This window comes from Alligator mississippiensis, chromosome 8 (genome assembly GCF_030867095.1).
Source record: "Alligator mississippiensis isolate rAllMis1 chromosome 8, rAllMis1, whole genome shotgun sequence".
Classification (NCBI taxonomy): domain Eukaryota; kingdom Metazoa; phylum Chordata; order Crocodylia; family Alligatoridae; genus Alligator; species Alligator mississippiensis.
This window is the reverse complement of record NC_081831.1, coordinates 5,752,525-5,775,619: the sequence shown is the minus strand read 5'-3', so window position 1 is coordinate 5,775,619 and position 23,095 is coordinate 5,752,525. Positions and strand designations below refer to the sequence as shown.

Genomic DNA, 23,095 nt, shown 5'->3' with positions numbered 1-23,095 from the left:
AATGTAAGTAATCTGGACCTGAGATCTAGGCTGTCTGGTGAGTTTTCGTACAGGCATGACCAAAAGTCACGATTTCTTGGTCCATACTGGTAAAATCACTTGACCTGACTCCTCTACTCCTGCTATTCTAATCCTGCTCTGCCGCAAATTTTTCAAGCAAGACAGATTGACTCAGGAACATAAGCTCTAATAAAAGACTTGTGCTGCTCAAAAATACAAGCATTTTAAAATTTTCCCCTTAAAATCTCCATATGTCACTCATTTTGCTAACTGTCCTTTTTGCTTTATGCATGTTGAACCCTGATAGTTTATGACTGCTTTGGCTTCAACTTAGTGTCGACAAATGAAGCAGATCAGCTGCGCCAGGAAATGTCCCAGCTCATCTATGTTGGGCAAAACACGTCTCCCATTGTTCTGCCTATTGATCTTGGGGGATGATGGGCAACGTGTTCCCAACTTCCAGACATGCAGCCCAGCAATCTCTGGGAACCCCAGATGTTGCCAGAAGTGTGTTTCTGCAAGGAGGAAAGCCCAACTTTCCCTGCTTCCAGAGACACACACTGGAGATCCTGGGGGTGCATCTCAAAAGTGGGGAAAGCTGGCAAGTACTTTCTAGGCTTGAGGGGCCTGATCCTGCGGAGGGGTTCCCAGGGTGTGCAGGACCAGGCCCCTGCCCCCCTGGGGCAGTGGGAGAGCACGTGCAGCTCCAACCGCCTGCATTCTCCCACCACAAAGCAAGCAGACATCCATTGCCATAATAAAGCGGCAGAATTTATTGCTACCTTTTATTGTAGCCACATTGTGGGACGACAAAAAGTATGAACGTCTGTTGCTTTGTGCTGCCACAAAAATGTTGTTGCACAAAGGTGACAAAAAGCAACATCTGTTTCTACCCTTCCGCACAAGGATTCCCTGTCCTTTCTTTTGATGATAATTTCCTACCTTGATGATTCTGCCTGGAGCAGGGGGTTGGGCTAGATGACCTCTTGATGTCCCTTCCAGCCCTGTTTCCCTTTGATTCTCTGATTCCACCAACACAAACATTTCCGGTACATCATGCTACAAAAATAATAACGGTGGGTCATAGCCTACCTGCTGCTCAGCTGAGAGCATGACAGCTCAAGCTGTTTACAGATTTTGTTTTCCCCAGACTTTATGCTTTGTTTTGCCTGCATAGAAGCCAATTACTTTTATTAACTTTTCTCACAACACATTATCAGCTCCCTGACAGGGAGATTTGGAGATGGCAGAACAAGCTTGCAGTAAGAGCAGCTGCTTCCCCACTGTGAATACCAACAACTGATTTAATGGACAAATCCCTCAGCAGTTTTTATTAATATCTGGAAAAGCAAAATGAAGTCATACACACGCTTCTCAGCCTTACAGGTTATGTATTTAAATAGCAAATTATGCATCCAGAAGCCCCTTCAAATGCAGCAGATAGAAAATAAAGCACAGAGAGTTCAAGAGCTTTGGGAAAGGATCTAGCTCAGCTTTTAACTGAAAGTACAGTGGGTCTGCCTTGCACTGTGCTCTCTTTTATACCTGTGCAAAGTGGACATGTACCTGGGCAACATTTCCTACCCCATTTTGTACACAGCCCATTCAAGTTAGCAGGCATTTGTCCATGGGCTTTCTGCAGATTTGGAGCAGGCCCTTTCTTAATAACACAAGCATGGGAGCATGCAGCCAGGGACTTGGAGCCCCATCTGTTGTGCTGTTTATCTAATACACACATTGTTCTTGCTAATTAATACAAAACATACCTGAACACATCACATGCAGCAGTAAAGAGTATGCTGACCACTGGATAGCACTCGTCTGACTGAATTGAAAAAAAGAAAAACTATTTTTTTTACTGAAGAATATAAGATGGACTTAAATTATTGGGTGAACCATGGAGGCAGACTGCGGGCATGTCTTTCCATCACGGCAGAGGACATTCCACCTGTCCTGCCACGGGAGTGTAAGCCTTTGTTAGATGAGTTTAATGTAATTCAGTGGAACTCTGCCCCTACATGGGGGGTTTTAAGATGCAGTAACCATATCACCAGATCTCACTTATTCCAAATGTCCATCAGTTCAAAATAAGGTCAGGTCACTGATGTTTGGTGAACGCAAATCCCTTCCCTCATTCTGAATCCCTTACCCAGATTAATTTATTGGGCCAAGACAAGAAATATGGCTGTCCCCATCTTATTACGCTCTGGAATTATGTTTCGTGTGTAGTTGTTCCAAATACTGCATTTAGCAAAAGACTGTACATTTTCTTTTGCAAAACAGTCATCTAGAAGACTGCAATATTCCAACAAAAGTTCAATAACAAGAAATGACTGTGAAACTACGTACAGCCAGTTCCACTCAGAGCTACGGCATAGCAGACACTCATGTGGCTCATCCATCCAAACCACTGTCCAGAAAGCAGAAATTATATCTCAGTGGAAGATTACGCCTCTTTATTAAAGGAAGATATTATCCGTGTTGTTCAATACTTGCTTGGCTTTGCCATCGGAGTTCAAATCGAATAGGAATTATATGACTTTTACATTCCTAGTTCAGAAGTGAAAATGATTTGCAGACCTTTCGGATGTACAACTGGAAGGTCAATTTTAATCCCTAAAGTAGGCAAAAACCTCTTTTACTGTAACTACAATATAACCCTTACAATGTGAAGAGCTCTATATTATATACAGACATTAGTAGATTAAGCCTCACCACATCCTTGTGAGGTAGAGAAACATTATTCCCATTGTACAGATGGGGAAACTGACTCACTGAGAAGCTCAAATTGCACGGTGTGTTTGCTGCCAAGCCAAGATTGCTTGGCTTAGCTATCCCAGCTTCCAGTCCTGTGCTTTAACCGCTAGAATATATAGCTTCTCATTAAACAACCTCCCTCACATTTTCCCTCCATTTCATTTGCACAAAGTATTCCCAGACTGCAAATTACCTCTCTCAGCCTTTAATAGGTTGAAGGCAGAAATTTTAGGTGTAGTAGAGCACAGTTATTTTACATAATACCCAACCTGTTGATCTTAATGCTTTTTTAAAACAATAATTAGGATTGAACTTTCCTTTGGTTCAATGATCAGGTTTTATATAAAGGTACTTTTGTCTTCGTACGCTGCCATCCAGACATTAAATAAACCTCTTTTACAATACTCTCTGGCAGAGCAGAGCTAGAGATCTGCGATGAATGTGTTTAGTGCTCTGGTTCTGCATCCATACAGGTCTCCCATGGGTTCTGGGGGAAGCGAGGCAAGGCGATTAGGAGAAGAGCAATTCCACAGACAAAGAGCAGGACAAAAGAGGCACAGGCACAGGCAAAAGACCATGAATAATAGTACTGAATCCAGGATGTCTCGTCACTGTCAATCATCCTTTTCACAGACTGTCTCATGACTTCAACAGAGATGATAATGCAGAGACCTGCAGAAAGGAGGGAGGTGTGAGTTGGAAAGGCAGGGTTTCCATTTGTATTCGGTCCATGTTGCTTTCATTCGTTAATGAACTTCCCCCTCTCCCACCTTTCTGGTCACAAGAGCATGCAGTGAAGTTCATACATGATTCAAAGGTTAAACATTAGTAGATACCAATATGATCATCTCTTCTCGCTGCTTGAGTAACACTGAACACTTCACCCAGTGATATACGCGTCTTAGTGACTGTGGAGGTAGAGCAGATCCTTTAGAAATGGACTTTGAAGAAGTCTGAGTGATGGAGAACTTACCGCTTCCATCGGAATGTTCTTCCAAGGATTTCATGCCCTCATAATAAAAATTTGAACATGCTTCTTTCATTCACAGTGGATCTTGATACGCCTTTGTCTGCTAGTCCAAAGATTTCTAAGTGTCTTCTCCCTGCTCAACTGTAGACTGGGATCAACCTTTAAACTACACAGCCTAGAAAATGCCATAGTCTTTGCAGTTTAGCACCCCTGCCTCAGACACTGATTTACAGCACAGTTAGCAACAACATTTCATTTCAGCTTTGAAAATCCCAGACACTTTTTTAAGAGGGGGGAAGAAATGAAAGTCTTATGGGCAGGTGTTGGCTAGGACTGGACATGACTAGGAATCATTAAATACCCTGCATACATCCATGAATGCAAATCTGAACTTGAAAAGCAAAGAACTCACTGTGTAATTTGTTCCTTCTGAACTGCATCCTAATACTAGGTAAAACAAGAGGATTAAAAATGCTCCTAAGATTACCAGAGTGCTATTGGAGAGATGTGGACTACTGGAAAACTATCTACCTTATCTACATTGCTTTTTATAAAGCCCCTCTCCTTGTGCCATTTATGTACCATAGTGGTAGCTAAGGCACAAGAGGAGGTTGGGGTGCAAAAGTACTGGTGGTTTTGTGAAAATTTACTCAAGATATTAAGGAACATCTTCATCAGCTGAGGTCTGTATGAGCTGATCCTTTGGTTTATGATCCCTGTACCCCTCAAGGCCCTTGCACGTCCCTTCTCTTCTGTGAGGTCCAACCTTGAATATTTCAGAAGTATCTCATTTTGTTTAGATAATCCTGAAGACTTCAAACACAGTTTAGATACAGTTCCCCAGACTGCAACATGGGGTGCATTAAATGGAGTTCAGTTCTTGAATGTATTCTTTCTCCAAGAGCGGTCTTCCTGGCAACTGAGATTTTCTACTACTCCCATTGTCCTAGGTTTTCAGTGCAAGCATGCACACACACACACACACACACACACACACTTCAAAGTCGTACCAAATATCTTACCTGAAAAAGTGTAGAACATGGAGGCTGGCCTCAGGAGATAATCCATTTTTTTCCTAAAGGATAAGAGGACGCAGATCGTTCCAATGATTGCAAAACCGACACTGAAGATTGCAATGGCTGCAGCTGAAATACTATATTCTGTCAAAGCCAAACAGAAGGGGAAAAATTATGAACAAGTTTCCAGTATGCTGGACTGATCCCATTGCAAAATCACTGCGGTGCTGGGAGCTAAAGAAAGAACTGTTTTAAAATAGAAGTAGACAGTTTTTGCTTGCTGTAGATAGGAGGCACCAATGAATCTGGTGTTCCTGGTACAGAAAAGGTATGGCAAACATATACAAGTCTTGCTTGTGTAGCTGCTGATTTGTGGGGCAGTAGGAGCAAGGCCCAGGACTGCAGAGAACAGAACGGCCAAGCATTCCCTGCAGGACAGTGCAAGACAGCCCAGCATATGGCTTCATTATTATTATATTCTGATTCATTTGTATTTCTGCAATGCCTAGTAACTTCAGGCACAGTCCAGCACCCCTTTGTGGTAGGCTTATTCCCACCACTTCTTAAAATTACCCTACAAAATGTTCAACGTGTTTATTCGATTCCTTTGCGTGCAGGTTTTATCAGAGGGGGTGGAGAGCTGGTCTTCAACGCGTCAAGTGCTCCACTTCGTTATCCCATCTAGCTAGACAGAAAGGCCCTTGTACTCTTCCATGTTTGTATTACAATGACCCCTCCAAGCCCCTGCTACAAGGAGCCATTGTGCCAGGTACTGTCCAAACGTACCTTCGGAGACAGGTTTCTGCCCCAGAGAGTTCAGCATCGAACTAAACAAGACTGACAAAGTGGTACAGAGGCAGCGAGAGGTAAAGCGGCTTGTTCAATTGTCAGTGGTTACAAAGCACATCCTCTCTTTGAATCAAAACAGCATTTCTCAGCCATGTGAAAACCTAGCTTTTCAAGGACAAGGGAAAAGGCTCTCCAGAAAGCTCCTCTATCCAGCTAAACTATGTGTAAGCATTATATGCTTCACCCAGATAAAGAAGTCTGAATGGAAGGGGAAAATTGCTAATTGAATAATTTAGACTTCCTTTTACATTTTGCATTCATTTCCAGACTGGTTTAATGTTTAACACATGTAGCCACTCATGGACATCACAGTGCCTGGTGCGGTTTGCCTCCCAAGCCATTACTGAAAAAAAAAAATCTGGCAAAGCCATGAAGAATATTTATCTCTGGTACTAAATGACTTCCATAGAAATGCAGCTATTTTTGTAGGAGGGCAAAGCATATTTCTGTTTGTTCTCCTTGTCTTTTCATGCTACTTGTTCAAGTAACATATTTCTTAATGCTATTTCATTTCTTCTGAGTTTTCTCTGCTCTATGGTAGAACTGCCCAAAAGAGTTAGTTTCAATTTGAGAATCTTTTGCTGTGGTTTTGGCTTTTTCTTTTCAAAGAAAAGAAGTGCTCCACAATTTTCATCTGAAGTGACTAATAATGTAATGGATACAATTTTGAGTTCAGATGGCTGGATCTAATAGTGTATTAATGGATAACAAAAGCAGGTAGCTCAGATATTTGTTCTTTTATCCACACAGTGTATCATTTAAAATTCACAGTCTTCCCTGTCTAGGGAAAATTGCTTCTTTAGAAAAGCTGTGCTGCAGGGTTTTCCATCGTTATTATTTCAGTGGAAGCAAAGCAGATTGTTTAATATGTGTAATGCAATCATCATCTCATTTATTCCACACTAAAATATGTGGTACAGCAAAAATATAAAGGAATTTATCCTTAATGAGAGAGAGAGAGGCAGGCACTTTAGACTAGCAATAAAATTATTAGGCTTTTAGCAAGGATTGATTATAAACAACTTGAAGTGTCTGTAAGGGGCAGGTAGTTTTCTATTTCCAGGCAGAATAAATGTTATCTGGCTACATTTCAAATGTGAATGCATACATCAGATGCCTCCATCCCATCTATTCATCTTTTCTTTTCTTTCTTCTACTCATTATTGTAATATTTGGGTATCTTTCATGTGAAATCAGTAACATTAGCAATTTTTAGTGGCTTTCTGCTCTTCGCTCTTTTCAGAGTCAAAACTCTGCCTAGAGTAGGATTCACTAATTTAGATTTTATTCATGTCCTCTCTTTTTGTTGACATAGGTAGAAGATAGCATGAATGCTGTAAACATCATTTTTTAAACTTTATTAACCAGTCCAACATATAAAATAACAAATGTATCATTTAAAGATGCATCCAATCCTGTAAAATATACAGATAGACAGATATTCATCACTCATCAACAGTGCTTCTCTAACCCAAATCAGTGTCCACAGGTTTGTGTTTTTCTTATCTCCCTTTCAGTCGGTGGCAGTCCCTTTATGTTTCATCGATGCTTAGCTTTTGTGTTTCTTCATCTCTATATAATGATTCACCTTCTTTTTTGCCTCTGTGCTCTGTATAATACAAATCTCACAATCTTCTACTCATTCCTGCTTTAAAATTTTAAATTTATTTTCCAATGTTTTCTTAAGTGTAAGCTCATAGAACTGGCACTTTCCTTCCATATCAAAAAAAGTTTCTAAGAATTCCTGGTTTGGACACTGGAGAAAATTCTTTTCTTAGCAAATTCCAAGAATTTCTACCAAATTTCTAGGTTAGCATCTTTTTTCTTTTCCACTGTAGAAGACTGACTCGATAGGACTTGAATATCATTCTTATAGTGGAAAGACTTTCCACAGTTTTTAAGTTTGTTGTTATACTTGTAATGTCAGTGCCTAATGGGCAATTTAAGCAGCCTCAGATAGGGGACAGGGACAACCTGATATCATTCTGAGGCTTGAAAATTAGTTTCCCCAAAAGGCTTGTACTTTTCCTGGTTCAGAGAATTGATTAATGGCATATAAAAACCTTCATCTCAAGGCCAAAGGTGCTACTTCAATTCCAGCTATAGTAAACAAGAGTTTCACTACTGACTTCAACAGAAGCAGGGCTTGGCCTAAATTGGAGAAGCTATTTACATTGCATCTAATTCACCCAGTAAAGTCAGCAAAAACTTTCTCCTCCTAGCAAATCCTTACCTCTTTGCGTGCTTACTTCAAATATCTCTGCACTTTGTCCTGGTGTGAAATGTTTGAAGTAGGAACAGTTACGTTCTGAGGAAAAACAAAGGAAAATTTAGTTGAGTATAATTAAGAATCATAAGTAATAGCAGTATTAATTGAATCACATTGTTAAAACAGTGTGGTTTTGGAGTCAATATTAACAGGACCGGAATTTTGATTGTGCTACAGTGATATCAGATATACCATTCATCTAAAAAAAATTGGGAAAGAAAATCAAATCCCAATCTAGGAAAACACTTACACATGTGCTTAATGTGACTTCAGTCAGACGCAAACATATGGTTCTGAAACCCTAGTATTGCAGAATATTTCTTGCCCGGCTCAGACAAAAAACCCAACAACCCAAAAAACAAACAACCTGGTAAAACAAGCAGGCTACCCAGAAACTTCCTATGTTCGTTTCAAATTCACGTGAACTGTCCCTTTAGTCAACCCCCGTGAAATGCAGGGTGGCTTTGCTAGTTCCTGGCGGTTGCTCAGATGTAGACGGGACAAGAAACTGATACGCCAATTTTTATAGTGATATATTTTATTTCCAAGCAGGTAAATGAAAGTTGCATGAAAGGCATTAGACTCTGTCAACAGATATGAGCTGCCAGGAGGCTATCATTGGAAGCAACCTATGACACCTTTTATAGGCTGTTCTCAAAGGGAGCTGTGCCCACTCACTGCTTTGTCTATTTTAAGCATGAATTAAAGCTAACTCCTTCCTTCCACCTGCTGCTACTACAGATTCTTGCTACACGCTACAGGTTTCCCTCGGTTCTGTTTGTGCAAATTTGCTCTCATGCAATGACTGTTTTTCTATCAAAAATTCGTTATACCCGAGGTAAATTCCCTCTTATGTGATTGGCGTGGTCGAATCCCGCAGTCAGCTGCTTTGTGTGGTGCATTGTGGGAGTGACACGCACCAAAATATAGTCTCCTGTGTGGCTCTGTGCTCCTCGCTCGTTGTCTGCGACACATATTTCTGTAGTTGCCATACCCTGTATGATAGTGCCCTGCGCTTGGTTGTGCTGTCTGCTGTTGGTGACTACCAAAATTGTCTTTGTCAAAATTGTGACTACCAAAATTCTACCAAAAAGTGGTAGAAATGGGTCTGGGAGTCAGTACAGTCCAGGTCTTGGAATGAACTCCTATTTGTTACATTGTAAAGTGGGTTCCCTTTACGTGAATTCAATTATGCACCGTTTTCTAGGAATGCATATACCTCATAAAGCGAGGGAAACCTGTACTCCATTTCCTGTTAATGACAGCCTCCAGAACCTGGTTTGGCATCCCCTGGCTCCCCTGCCCTCCCCTCCCCTGCACAAGTCACATTGCCAACCCATCCCTGCGCCACAATGGCATTTCTACCAAGGTATACAAGGCTGGTACTTATGACATGAGTAGTAAGCCTGTGCAAAGCAACTAGTATTCACTTCGAATTTGGCTGATTTGGGGAACAGTGATTCGATTCAGTGATTCAAATCACTGTCCCAAATTGATTTGGCCGAATCTGATTTGGAGAGTCAGCTGCTGCCGAATCCCCGAATCATGCAGGCCCATCCCCTGCTCGCTCTCCCAGCCCAGCAATGGCTGCCCTGCCCGCCCCAGCTCCCAGCACTTGGAAAAAATAGCCCCATCTCACCGGGTGCTGCCACCCAACAATCCCCACTGCCCCACACTGCATGGGGGGCTCTGTCATGAGTCCCCTGATCCCCAACCCCACGGCTGCCCCGCCTGCCCCAGCTCCAGCCCTTTAAGTAAAAAAAACCCCAAAACCCCTGGACTCACCATTCCTGCCTGGTGTGGGGGGGTGATCCCTGCTGCCCCCCTTACTGCCCCATGCCATGTGGGGGGCTCTGCATGAGTCCCCTGAAGCCCTGAGGCTGCTGTAGGAGTGGTGATTCCTGGGGTTTTTCTCATTTTTTTTTTCTTAAAGGGCCGGAGATGGGGTGGGCAGGGCAGCCGTGGGGGGAGGGGGGTGTTGAGAGCTCATGCAGAGCCCCCCATGCAGTGGGGGCAGCAGAGATCACCCCTCACCCAGCAGCACCCAGTGAGTTGGGCCTTTTTTTTAAAGGACTGGGAGCTGGGGTGGGCAGGGCAGCCGTGGGATGGGGGGGGGAGGCTGAGGGAGTGGGTGGGGTCAGAGGGCTGGCGGGGGTCCCCCCATGGTCCCCTCACCCCCACCCCCTACTTACCAGTTCCGAGTCCAGCTCCAGCTCCACGCTGCAGCCACCGAGGACTGCCCGAATCATCAAAGCTCTCCGAATCTTTTCCAAAAAGCTTTGAATCGATTTGAACCTTTTAATTGGTCCCCTGATTCGATTCAGATTCGGAGATTCCACCACCAAATCAGGCCGAATCTCCTCCGAATCAAATCGGCACCCATAGCTTTGCACAGCCCTGATGAGCAGGGGTTAAAGTAAGGGAGAGTATTGGAATTGCAAATTCCTCTCCTCTGATGGAACCAGAGGCCCTTTCCTGGCTCAGGTAAGCAGAATCTTCTCCCTACGCATGCATGGTTGCCCACCTGATGTGGCTGGGGAGATCAGACTTCCCTCTTCTGCTTCACTCTGCTTTAACCACCGGTAATGAATATCCCATCTCTCTCCTGTCACTCCCTGGCAGGGACTAGAAGGGAGAAGATGCTATCTTGGTGCTAGCTCAGTCCACAAGGCTTTGCAGCATGGAACTTTCTTACAGGTCACTGAAACTTTGCTGTAAGGGGGAATCTATTAAAATGAAATGAAGTGTGCAGCATTTGACTCTAGTGGAATAGACCAACTGCACCAGTCTTTCCTGGGTTTTTGGACTTGTGTCTAAAGTTATTTGGTGGCGTGATGCTCGCTTGCAAACAAAGGCTTCAAATTCCCTCTTTAGCCACAGGATGAAAAGTTTCTATCTGTGCTTGCAATAAAAAAAAGAAGCATGCTTTCAATCTGGATAAATGTGTGAGCAAGACAGGGGCAGGTCCTTTCAGTAGATGGTCATTGACTTTCAGTGTTGCCAGCTGTAGCATTAGGAAGGAGTGTCTTTACACTTAGCATCATCTATTTATAACGTGTTTAATTGAGGGCTTGATGAATACATATAGTTAAGAGAACAATTGCTTGCCAAGGGTTTGGAGGGAATTGTGTCATTAACAAGATGCTGCCAACTGGAGCAGTATATAGTCTGATCGTGTTTTTTCTATTGGCCAGCCTATTTGAAGAGAATATAGGCAGTTCTCTATTTGTGGGCCTTATTAAAAATCACACCTTTGGTGCACCAAGGAGTTTGATTTTGCTTTACCATAATCACTAAAGTAACAGCAGGTAATGCTGCCAAGACTGCAGGAAATGTAACCGTGGCAGATGGCAAATGGTCATAATTGTTTTAATGATTCCTATTGTTTGTAGAACAAATAAAGTGGGGAGGGGGAGAGGGAGTGGAGGAAGTTGGCACAGCTGCCCTGAAATAGTGGAAATAAATGTCTATAAATGAAGAGGGGACTTTAGGACTCCACACCTCTTTGCAGCACACTAAATCCTTGCTTGCACTAGAAATGTCAGGCACTGGTGTCCAGCCATGCATGTACCTGCATCAGTGCACAGCCTTTGTATAGGCCCACAAATCCATAATAAGTTACTGGTGCAGGCTGAATCCACAGTAAATTTTCCTGGTGCAGCCTGTGGCTTTGTCTCTATCTCGGGGGTTTGTACACCACTGGCTGGACGTAAACGACTGCAACCAAAATCATGCCCCAATGCAGACAAACCTTCCCTTGCAAAGCATGTGTATATTGACAGCACTATCCTTCAATAGTGCTAAAATGGCATAGATCTGTACATCATCAACCAGATTCTTTTTGTTTCTCCTACAACATAAATGCCATATCCTAGAATTGTTGTTCCAAATATAATATTTTCTATCTGATAGGAAGTCAGACAATTACAAAGAAGTATGTGTAACCCACATGTTTGGAGCTCATTAGCTGAAGATTCTTTTGAGAGTTAGGTATTTTATTTATATATATATATATATATATATATATATATATATATATAAACTGATTTTAATTCCATCCCTCAGCTTCTTCTCATGTACTGTTCGGTTAATGGTTGTTCAGCTCTGGCATCCAGTGGCCACATCTCTTTTTATCCCTGAATATGACAGAAGCAAACATGTTTGATCTCAAACAGATATGATGGTGCTTTATGTTTGTTAAGCCACTGCTTAAAGATGCAAAAACTGCAAGTGAAGAGCACAAAAGAACAAAGAGGCTCCAAGAAAACAGGATCTGGGCCACTAGTTTGTGGCTGCTTCATCCCTCTCACAGAAGGCCTCTCACCCCCAAACTGCATGTAGTACCAGGTGTCACTACTCTCCATTACACTGCTGCCACACCCAGTAAATACACTTTGCATCAGCGAAACACAAGTTTTCTGTCACATGACTAATACTCACCAACTACTAACTTTTCAATTGCATCGTTTATCAGTTACCAGGAGGGTTTGCAATACAAACTTGGCATTCTGATTCTTTGATAGATGACAAACAGGCTGATGAATGATCCCCCTGATACTGGAGCAAGCACATTTGACATCCTTTTTCATTGCAGTTGCTTTATAAATAGAACAGGTGAGCAAAGCAGCACACTATTAATTATTTGAAATCCTCTAATGCCTAGGACCCCTAATCTTAGTACTCTGAATACTTAGTACCATGGTACTCTGAATACTTAGCACTCTTTCGAAAAGGTATCTCCAACACCACCCCATTTTCTAATCAGAAAAAAGGGGCAGAGGGGATATCGTGGCAGTTCCTGGGGTTGTCTTTTTAGAGATGAACTGCTGGAATGAATGCAGGTTATCCATGTAATGAACTGTGGTTTAGCTTCATAATAATCCTGCCAAGAGGTTTTTAAGTCAATGCGCCAGCTTTGGGGAAAGAGCTATTGCAGATCATATATTTATCACAGAATAAAGCTGGATATTTTTTTCTAAGAATGATGGTGGTGAGATACACTTGTCTTCATGTCAATGATACTTCAGTGAGCCACTGAGCTGGGAATACCTTTATCAACAAAACCTGCCATTATTCAACAGAGCTGAGCTACTTCAAGCCCTTTCCAGCACCACCGTGAATTAGAAAACTCCCATTTCTGTCACATTACATTTACTAAGGCTAGGATTTAAAAAAACTTCATAATGGATGAAAACGTTGTGGCATTCTTCCTCTCTCACCTCCCTTAATTGCATTCTCTCCATGATAATGTTACCCAGCAGCTATGCTAGTAGAAAAAAATCCTTTGGCTTTGTGGATCTCCATTTGTAAAGCAGGGTTCTCAAAGTATTCATAGTATGGTTCACAACACAATAATCTTGTTAAAAGATACGAATTAATTGCAAGAATCACCAAGAAACGTGCAGGTATAGAAGGAGGAACATGGATAGATGGGAATAGTAGCCCTTCCTGGCCTTGAAATTTGTGAATCTTGCAATCTGTTCATCCCCTTCCTTCTTGGGCATTGCGGAAAATGGGATAGTCTGCCCTGCTTTCAACAGATCCGTAATACTTGCAGCTCTCTATTCAATCTCGGGTTTCCAGGCTTCATCTGGTAGCCTCCAGGAAGGAACTGTTCTCCAGTGCACAAATGGCTAGATGTCTTCTCTGGTTTTTGTTTTGTTTTTTTAATTTCTGGCCACTTTCTGAAATACTGGAGATTGGCCACAGCCTGTGGCCCAAAGCTTAGCCTCCTGAAGACTGAAATGAGGACTCCTTCAGTTCAACAGGTCTTTTGGGCTTGATATAGGGTACCTGCATGCAAATTAATGGCCTATAAAGTAGTCCAGGAGGGATAATCAATTGAACCCAATCTTTCTGAGTCTAAATGGACAAGTGCAGCTCCTTTTGATCCAGTCAGTTTTACAGGTCATCTTAATAAACTCCTTACAGTACAGAATAACACAGGTTGCTTTTCACCCTCATCCCCAAATCAGCATGAACCTCGGCATCGTTTGAAAGGATTCCAGTGGAAGATGTTGTATTGCCGCCGTGCTTGGAGTTACCCGCTACACTGTGTGGTAGTCCTGTGCAATAGGTACACTAGAGCGGAAACAGAGATGGCTATCCAAGGGACCCTGTACTTGATACATCTCCAGCTGCCTTATTATCTGTCACGCTCCTGGAAATGTAGATGAGTTTGGCCTGGTGAGCACTGAATATTTCTATCTCAGCCAAGCTGTGGCAGGCAAATGATAAATGAGCCAATAACAGTGTTGTTGTGGCCATGGTAATTCAGGAAAAATATGCAAGAAGCAAGATTGGTGAGATGAGATCTTCTCTCTCTTGGTCCAACTTCATAGCTGGGAGAGATGTTAGACAAGCTTTCTGGCACAAAACGCTCTTCTTCATGTCTGCAAAAAAGCAGATACTATCTAAGCTAACTAGCAGGCTCTTAACGTCTTTGAATTTGGAGCTGAAGGAAAGAATAGACTATCAAGCCTTAGTACTATTAATGACTCCTTCCCTCCAGTGAAGTATTGCTTACTCTGCCCACTGGACAAAATGAAGCCCCTGTGCCCAGATTTGTCCCTTTGCCCTGATGTGATCCATCAGGCTTGTATGCCAACACTTGACTCACAGGCTGATGTGATCCATCAGGCTTGTATGCCAATGCTTGACTCACAGTGGGTGAGGAACGGGGAAGGCCTCGAGGGATAGCTCATCGGTTGAAGTGCCTTTGCTGGGAAAACCCATGAGATGTGGAAGCATGGGTTTTGATGTTGTTAGTCCTTTGGACTTTAGGGGTAGAAGCATGCAATTAAACAAGGCTGGACTTTTCACAGAGGACTTAGGGAAAAGTTGGATCTGAATCTGAACTTAGATACTACTATGGTCCCATTTTTTTTTAGTATCTGAGAACCTGATAATTTCTCAATGTATCCTCACAACAACCATGTGCAGTAGACCAGTCCTGTTATCCCCATTCTGTAGCTAGGGAACTGAGGCACAGAGAGCCTATGTGACTTGCCCAAAGTCTCACAGAAAATGTGTGGCACAGCAGGGGAATTTCCACCTGGGCTTCCTGAAGTCGACACCCCACTCTTTGCCTTTTTGTGCCATCATCTGAAACTGGTGGGGCTGGACTCGGGGTCACCTCTCAGGTATGTTGTACTATCCCAACTATACAGATAAGACAAGAGAGATGCTGGAAGCAGGTCAAGTCACTTGGTCAGATTCAGTCAGCAGTACCGTATCGGCACCATTCACATTGCAATTTTGTAGATTTGTAGATTTTTTTATAAGAACAGCGTTCATTTATCAATCTGCCTCCAGCATCCACAGGCTATAAAAGTCACTTGGTGATGTTCTACACCATGCCCATATCTTCTGGGGGATAAGGAATAAGATTTACCTTTCAACATCCCATTTTGATTTAAAGACTTGTCATGATAAAGAGTCTACCCCATCCTCAAGTAAGTTATTCCAAAGGTCTGTTACAGTTAAGGCTCACATGTTTAAAACCTGATGTCTAACTTAAACTTCCAACTACTAAATCTTGTCATTCCTTGGATAAATTTACGAACCCTTTCTAGTTTATTAGCATATTTTTTTAAGTAATTTTAATTCTCTTTGCCTGAATCACAAGACCTTTTCTTAGCTTACAATCCCCAAGCCCTTCCTTTTCATGCCATACCGTGCTGAACTCAACAAATAAATAATAGTAGCAATGCCATCCATCTTTTCCGTGAGTATGACTGGGTAAGTGGCTATTAATGAAGTAGTAAATACTTGTAATTTTTCAGATGATGATGATAGTGTAGGATTTAATATCTCATGACATTTAAGGGGGAAAAAAGATCTACTGATATGGTCACAAGCAAAATCCCCGCTTGTCTGTTTGTTCTGCTAAACTTTCTTGACAAACCCAAGCTTGACAACTGGAATGTCTCTTTTTCAAGAGTGTGATACCATTACAATAATGGCAATATTACCTACAATATAAGGGGGAATCCTGAAAAGCAGGATTCTTGGGTTTCTTTTCAAACTCTGCTATGGACTATATGTGGGGCTAGTTTTAGTCCACCCCTCCCTATTTCAGATTCCCTATATGGAGAATGGGTACAGTAATATCTACCTTATAGTGGAGATATGAGAATGTTATTAACAGTTGTTAAAAAAAAAAAAATGTGGGGGACGGACTCTTTCAAAGCCTCCAGTAGTAGGATGACTGGTGCTAGAAAATTAATTGTTAGGTGGTTGGGATTAAATTTAATCAAATCTCATGAATAACTGCCAAGTGCTGACCTGTGCAGCATACAAAGATTATGTCTAGTCTTTTCAAGTTGCTTTGCAGAGGACTGGCTCACTTCTTTCATAATTACCTATTTGTTTACTGGACACATTAGGAAGGCAGTGCAGAGGGATGGATAGCTCAGCTATGTGACAACCATGCAAGCACATGGTGATGTCCATCAAAAAGAGCAGTCATTTCTCTGCTGCAGTGACTCAGAATCTGTTTTATAGAGACAGCTGGGTATTTATAAGTTATAAATGTATCCAGCAACATGCAGTATTGGTGTTCCCATGAATCCTTATTTTTATGTTAAACATAGAAGCTCTAATGTTTGCAAAACTAGGATTGCACATACATATTACAACACATTTATTATGCATATTAGATATGGCCTACAGCCAGTCGTCTAGACTCAAACAGCTCCAAATTTGGTGGAAGCCTGGATCTGAAAGCTGCGGATCAGATCTCTAATAATAAATTAATTAATCACATGAACTGAGATTTATCGTTATGCAATTTCATAGCATATTTACAAATATATTAAAATCTAACCTTAGCTTCAAATAGTATTTCTAACAAGCAAAGCAGCCTATTACTTCTGCTTGGCAAATAATCCAATTCATGGCAAGCCTCTTTAAAATACAGCTTAGTGAAGTTGTGAGTAGGGTATTAGCACATGTTGCATGAATGTTGCTGACTTTCCATCCAGCAAAAATATAATACGACTTTTTAATATATCATGCTAATGTAATGTTCTCCCTGGAAATCACCTACTTGACTACCATGCCTACTAGTTGCAGTAAGGGCTACTTACAACGTATGTTACTACTTGTCATGAAGAAAGGCAGCTGATTAAACTTCATTTAGCAATAATGTTGGAATATGTTTGCTTTCAGTCACTGAAGTTTAAGGAAACCCAATAAATTGATGATATATTATTTCTAATTCAGTCTACGGGATTTTTGGCATTTAAATGAGGGAGATGGTTTCCAGGGAGGACATTACATTAGCATGATACATTAAAAGTTGTATGATTGTCCAAAGTTGCACATTGTCTGAAGCAATGATAATTATTCAGGGTAGCTTGGGGATATGTTAATATCCTTCCTGCACAAGCTGTCCCTTTGAAGTTATCTGAACCAGGAAGTTCTTCTTCTGAGCTAACTGCAGACACTAGATTTTGTCTTATAATCCTCATACAGGCAAACCTCACAGTGAAAATTATATACATTTTCCTTGAATAAGGGCTTGTGTAGGTGTTTTGGGGCTGGGCCTATTGAAGATTTCATCAAAACACCAGTGAGAAAATGTCCCATTTCCCTGATTTCAGTCTATGCTTTCTGCCATCTCCTATCTGTTATACGAACTATATTCTTTTTTTTTCTGTACAGAAGCTACTGAAAGGCAGTGTACTGAATATACTTGAAGATATGTACTGTGGCAGTACATCATGTACTTAAGATAAGCCTCAAGGAAATATGAAAATAAGGTGTATTTTCATGCTAATATGGAACCGAATTCACTCAGGAAATCTTGTAAGACTAAGTGCAATGCGAACAAAGAACCATATCTCCTTTTCAATATGTCTTGTAGGTTCCTAAAAGACATGAATAGCAATAACGTGGCATTTTCTCTCAGGCATTTCTGGGAAGGGATGTGAAACGAGCATTGACACGTACCTCCTGGCAGACTGATCGGTCCACAGCCCTTCTCTTTAGTATCCTGCACGTAAATCCGTTTTGTGCAAAGCCGCCATAGCCCAAAATGAGCAGCCTCACAGGTGGCATTGTAGTGCAGCACTTCAGGGCTCAGCACTGCCCAATGATCAGTCACCACAGCTGCAAACAATAAAGCAACACCAACCAAAATAACGGAGAAAGTTAGCCGGATTTTCAGTGTTTTGCCTTCGTCCATGGCTGGACTGTGTTGGAACACATAGAGCAGCCTCTGCCTGGTGATTACTGCTGAGTCTGCCTTGATCTGCTTGCATGGAAGATCATTGCAAGTTATTCAAATGGTCTCCCAAAGTCTTGGCATGTCTAAGCATTTTCAAATGTCAGCCCTGTGATGCAAAAAAGAAGAACAGACTGGGCTGGGATGGATATGGCCACAAGTACAGCTGTTGAGATATATCAGGAGACTGGATGACTGGACTTGTTGTGAGTGGGGATTCTTTTAATGCACGTAATAAGTGAAGTAACTGCTGCTGCAGCTCAGGTTACTGGTTCATTCCTCCTTGGTTTGTTCTGGAGGTCCATATGCCAACTGGAAGCAAAACTAGATCTGTATAACTAAATTCACGGTTGTAAGACCAAGACCGCCTGACTCACAATGTGACCAGGAACAGTCAATGGTGTAAATTTTTAACTTCCCAGTTAGTATGTAAAATATCTGTTGTTGTAACTGAGATAAGCATGAGCTCACTTTTATTCAAAAAAATTCAATATTGGATCCAAAATCAATCTCCTCCTTGTCTGCAGGCATTCTCAATCCTGGGGGAATGCGCGACTCAAGTCAATGTTTGCAAAAACACAAATTGTGCAAATGTATCCAAACACCTCAAAACTTTGTAGAAGTCAGGATTTTGATCTAATTATGGAACCGAACTTTTACTTTGTAATCCAGGTATATCTCCACTGTGATAGGATTGGATAAATAATGGATTTTTCAATTTGGTGGTTAAAACAAGTACTGGAAAAAACATTTCAGTTGAAATCACAATAGAAACTTTTAAAAATTCTTTTTGATGAAACAAAAAAAATAAGGGTTTTTTTTTCTTTTTTTTTTTTTTTAAATCTAACCCAGACCATTCTGTCTGAGCCCTTCTTTTCTTTTAAAATTTAGGTCAGTTATTAAATGGAAAATGCCATTTTGAAATGATGCACATTAACTGGAAAATATGTATTAAGGTGCTTGCTATCCAGAAAAACATTTAGCCATGAGTGGAAAGGACAGAAATTTGGCTAAGCATCGTCTCATCAGCATTAGTTTTTATTGTCACAGTCTGAAAGAGAGCCCTCTCAGCAAGAGTCTAAGTGGGATTGGAGCGGGGAGGGATATAGGCTAAACAATGAGAGGTTGAAATGCTTTTCAGCAGTGCAGCAGATTTTTTTTCTTTCAGGCTTGCCTCTCAACTGACCCTAAATACTGTGGCTGGCAGGGAGCCTGCTCAGTAGTTGTTGGCATGCTGCTGTACATATCTGGCATGCAGGTGACTGAGTCTGTGCTTGTCAGCTGGCCAGCAGCACTTGTTTTATGGAGGATTTTAGCCTGGTGTGTTGTTCTGTACCATCACGCTATGTCTTACATTGATGCTGTTCTGCAGTAGATTTTTATTAAGGTGTAAACAGGCATCAGCAAATGAAGTGGATCAGTTGTGCTGGGAGTGTCCTGGCACAGCTCCTCTGCTTCACTGGGTAAAACAGACATCCCACAGGTTCGGGCCCCTGCCGCTCCTGGGAGCATGTGGGGCCCAATCCTGCAGGACAAAGTTCAGGGCAGCCTTTTTGTAGTCTTGTATATTGTGTGGAGGGTGTGTGTATGGTTGGATAGGGGTATGTGTGTAAGGTGGGGTGTGGGGCTGTATGGGTATGGTGGGGTATTGGGTATGTGTGTATGGTGGAGTGTGGGGGTGTGTAAGGTAGGGTGTGGGGGTGTGTGTATGGTGGGGAGTGGGGGGTTTGTAAGGGTGTGTGGCCGTATGTGTGGGGGGAAATAGGGTATGTGGGGAGGTTGTAAGGGCTGGGTGTGGGTGTGTGGCACTTGTGAAGTGTGAGGGAGGGTGGGATAGCCACCATGGTGCATAGCCCCCACTGGCAGCAGCAGCAGCAGCAAGCGGGGGCTCTCAGGATGCTTGTGCCCAGGGCAGGTGCTGGCACCCAGAGGCACGTGGCTCTGTCCAGTGCTACACATCACAGGCAAGGGGAGGGACTTCTAGTGGCAAAGGTCAGGGGTTAGGGGCGGGACTTCCATCTGAAGATGGCGACCAGGGGGTGGGGCAAGCATCAAGAGGTGGGCTACCCATGCGGCCCTCGACAGCTCACCAAAACTGGTTAAGCAGCCCTCCAGCTGAAATAATTGCCCACCCCGGTCTAACACTACCAATGTTTTTAAACATTTTTTTCCCTTCAAAAAACAGCCTTATTAAAACCCAGATTGTTCATTCAAAAATATGAAATTTTCCATGAACATTTTTTTGTGGCTTTAAAAATGTCTTTGTCTTCAAAACTTCCTAAAGCCCCAGTACTTTTCTTTCCCTGGAATCAGGAGTAGCTGTCGTGGTACTGTTTGCTTCTTGTCACTGGTGTCCGCATCTGAGTTTGCACCTAACAGTGCCTTAACAAATTCAACAGGCACAGTGGATTGTGCTCCTTTTCTTCCAAGCCCTCTGGCCATGATGGTGCCTCTAGAGGTAACGGAGCCTTCCCAGTAACAGAGGGAAACGGACAGGTCAATAAGAACAGGATTTTACCCATGCGAACAAAAGTGTTTGGGGCAATCCTTCCAAATTCCAGAGGTCTATGGCCCTGAATCCACACATTTCCTTTGGTTAGAAAGCAGCTGGTTTCCTTACACCAAGCAGGGACTTTCAGTTGCGGGGGGACTCTTTGGTCAGAAAAAGCCTTGCAATGTACACAGAACAGAGAAAGCAGATGCACAGAAAACATCTTCTCCCATACAATGCATGGACCAGGCCACTGAAAATTAGGGAGAGAAGCCCTGCCATCAGACTGCTCTCCCACACACAGAAAAATAAAGGATATTGCTGCGGCCAAATTGTAACATGGTGAAATACAGAAATACATAGTGAATGGGACTCTCTCATTGTTGCAACCCTACTGGACTTCAACACCTCAGCTGATACTGCTAGATTCAATAGTGGCTGCATGGTTGTACTTTTGATAAATGTTGTGAAATACCTGCCTCTGTGGAAAGGTGCTCTAGAGGACGCTAGTGCAAGTCTCTAGAACAGGGATACCGTGGAGCCGAGGAAGCCTAGCGAGAATTTGGAGGGCTGGGGTTTCTGTGAAAAGAACCCCAGCTTCAGCATTTATGATCAGGTCACAAAAGCATTGGATGCAGGTGTCGCTGTGGATGTAGTCTTTCTGGACTTCAGCAAGGCCTTTGACACTGTCTCCCATCCCATCCTCATTAAAAAACTAGGCAACTGTGGCATCGATGCCTACACGGTCAGATATATTGCAAATTGGCTGAAGGGTCGTACTCAGAGGGTGGTGGTGGACGGGTCATATTCGACCTGGGGGGAAGTGGGCAGCGGAGTCCCCCAGGGCTCGGTCCTTGGGTCTGCGCTGTTCAATTTCTTTATCAGCGATTTGGACGACGGGGTGAAAAGCAACCCGTTCAAATTTGCTGATGATACCAAAATTTGGGGTGAGGTGGGCACACTAGTAGGGAGGGAAAGACTGCAGAAAGACCTGGATAGGTTGCAAAGGTGGGCTAACAAAAACAGGATGCATTTCAATACGGACAAGTGCAGGGTGCTGCACTTGGGCAGTAGTAACCAGCAGCACACTTATAAGATGGGAAACTCCCTTCTTGAGAGCATGGAGGCAGAAAGGGATCTTTGAGTCATTTTTGACTCCAAGATGAACATGGGCCGACAATGCAAGGTCATGGTCGGCAGGGCTAACCGGACCCTATCGTGCATCCATAGGTGCATCTCAAGTAGGGCCAAGGAGGTGATCCTCCCCCTCTACGCAACACTGGTCAGGCTGCAGCTGGAGTACTGTGTCCAGTTCTGGGCACTGCACTTCAAGAGGGATATGGACAACATTGAGAGGGTCCAGAGGAGGGCTACCCGCATGATCCAGGGGACATCAGGGCAGACCCTACAATGAGAGGCTACAGGACCTGAACCTGTTCAGCCTTCACAAGAGAAGGCTGAGGGGTGATCTTGTGGCTGTCTATAAACTCACTAGGGGGGACCAGAAGGGTTTGGGGAAGACCTTGTTTCCCCTAGCACCCCCCGGGATAACAAGGAATAACGGCCACAAGTTGTTGGAAAGTAGGTTTAGATTAGACATCCATAAGAACTACTTTACAGTCAGGGCGGCTAGGATCTGGAACCAACTTCCAAGGGAAGTGATGCTGGCTCCTACCCTGGGGAGCTTTAAGAAGCGGCTTGATGCCTACCTGGCTGGGGTCATTTGAGCCCAGTTTTCCTCCTGCCCAGGCAGGGGGTCGGACCTGAAGATCTACAAGGTCCCTTCCGACCCGACTTCTATGATTCATGAAGTTTCCACTGGTTTTGTGGACAGACTGAGTGGTGGGGCATAGAGCCTGCTCCCTGATAGAATAGCACAGGCAAAATCTTCCAGTGGAAGCTCCCAGGACTTCCCATCTTACAGCCATCAAGCAAGACCTCTGTGATGTGTAAGAGGGTTGAGTGGCCAAACTAGTAAAGATCGGTAAGAAAAAAGTTGAGATCAAAACAGTTACAGCATGGCATGTATGAGAGGAATTAGAGGATTGGGCCAAAAGAAATCTCATGAGGTTCAACAAGGACAAGTGCAAAGTTCTGCACTTAGGATGGAGCAATCCCTTGCACCGGTGCAGGCTGGGGGCTGACGGGCTGGGCAGCAGCTCTGCAGAAAAGTGCCTGGGGGTGACGGTGGACAATAAGCTGAATGCGAGCCAGCAGTGTGTCCTTGTTTCAAGAAGGCTACCGGCATCCTGGGCTGCATTGATAGGTGTGTTGCCAACAGGTCAAGGGAAGCAACTCTTCCCCTCTATTCAGCTCTGGGGAGGCCACATCAGAAGTCCTGTGTCCAGTTTTGGGCCCCCCACTACAGAAAGGATGTGGACAGATTGGAGAGAGTGCAGCAGAGAGCGACAAAAATGGTTCAGGGACTGGTGGACATGGCTTGTGAGGAAAGACTAAGGGAACTGGGCTTATTTCATAGATTCATAGATTCATAGATGTTAGGGTCGGAAGGGAC

At 43.1% G+C, this 23,095-nt stretch overlaps 1 protein-coding gene across 1 annotated transcript; it reads right to left on the bottom strand.

Moving 5' to 3' along the window:
* Positions 1–1,309: 1,309 nt before the first annotated feature.
* CACNG1 (calcium voltage-gated channel auxiliary subunit gamma 1) lies at positions 1,310–18,163 on the bottom strand. The gene is made up of 4 exons (XM_006257939.4): positions 17,816–18,163; positions 7,826–7,900; positions 4,750–4,887; positions 1,310–3,429 (listed from the first exon to the last, which is right to left on the bottom strand). The coding sequence occupies exons 1-4, from the start codon at positions 18,048–18,050 to the stop codon at positions 3,203–3,205; spliced, it is 675 nt and encodes a 224-aa protein (XP_006258001.1). The 5' UTR covers positions 18,051–18,163; the 3' UTR covers positions 1,310–3,202.
* Between the last annotated feature and the right edge of the window lie 4,932 nt (positions 18,164–23,095).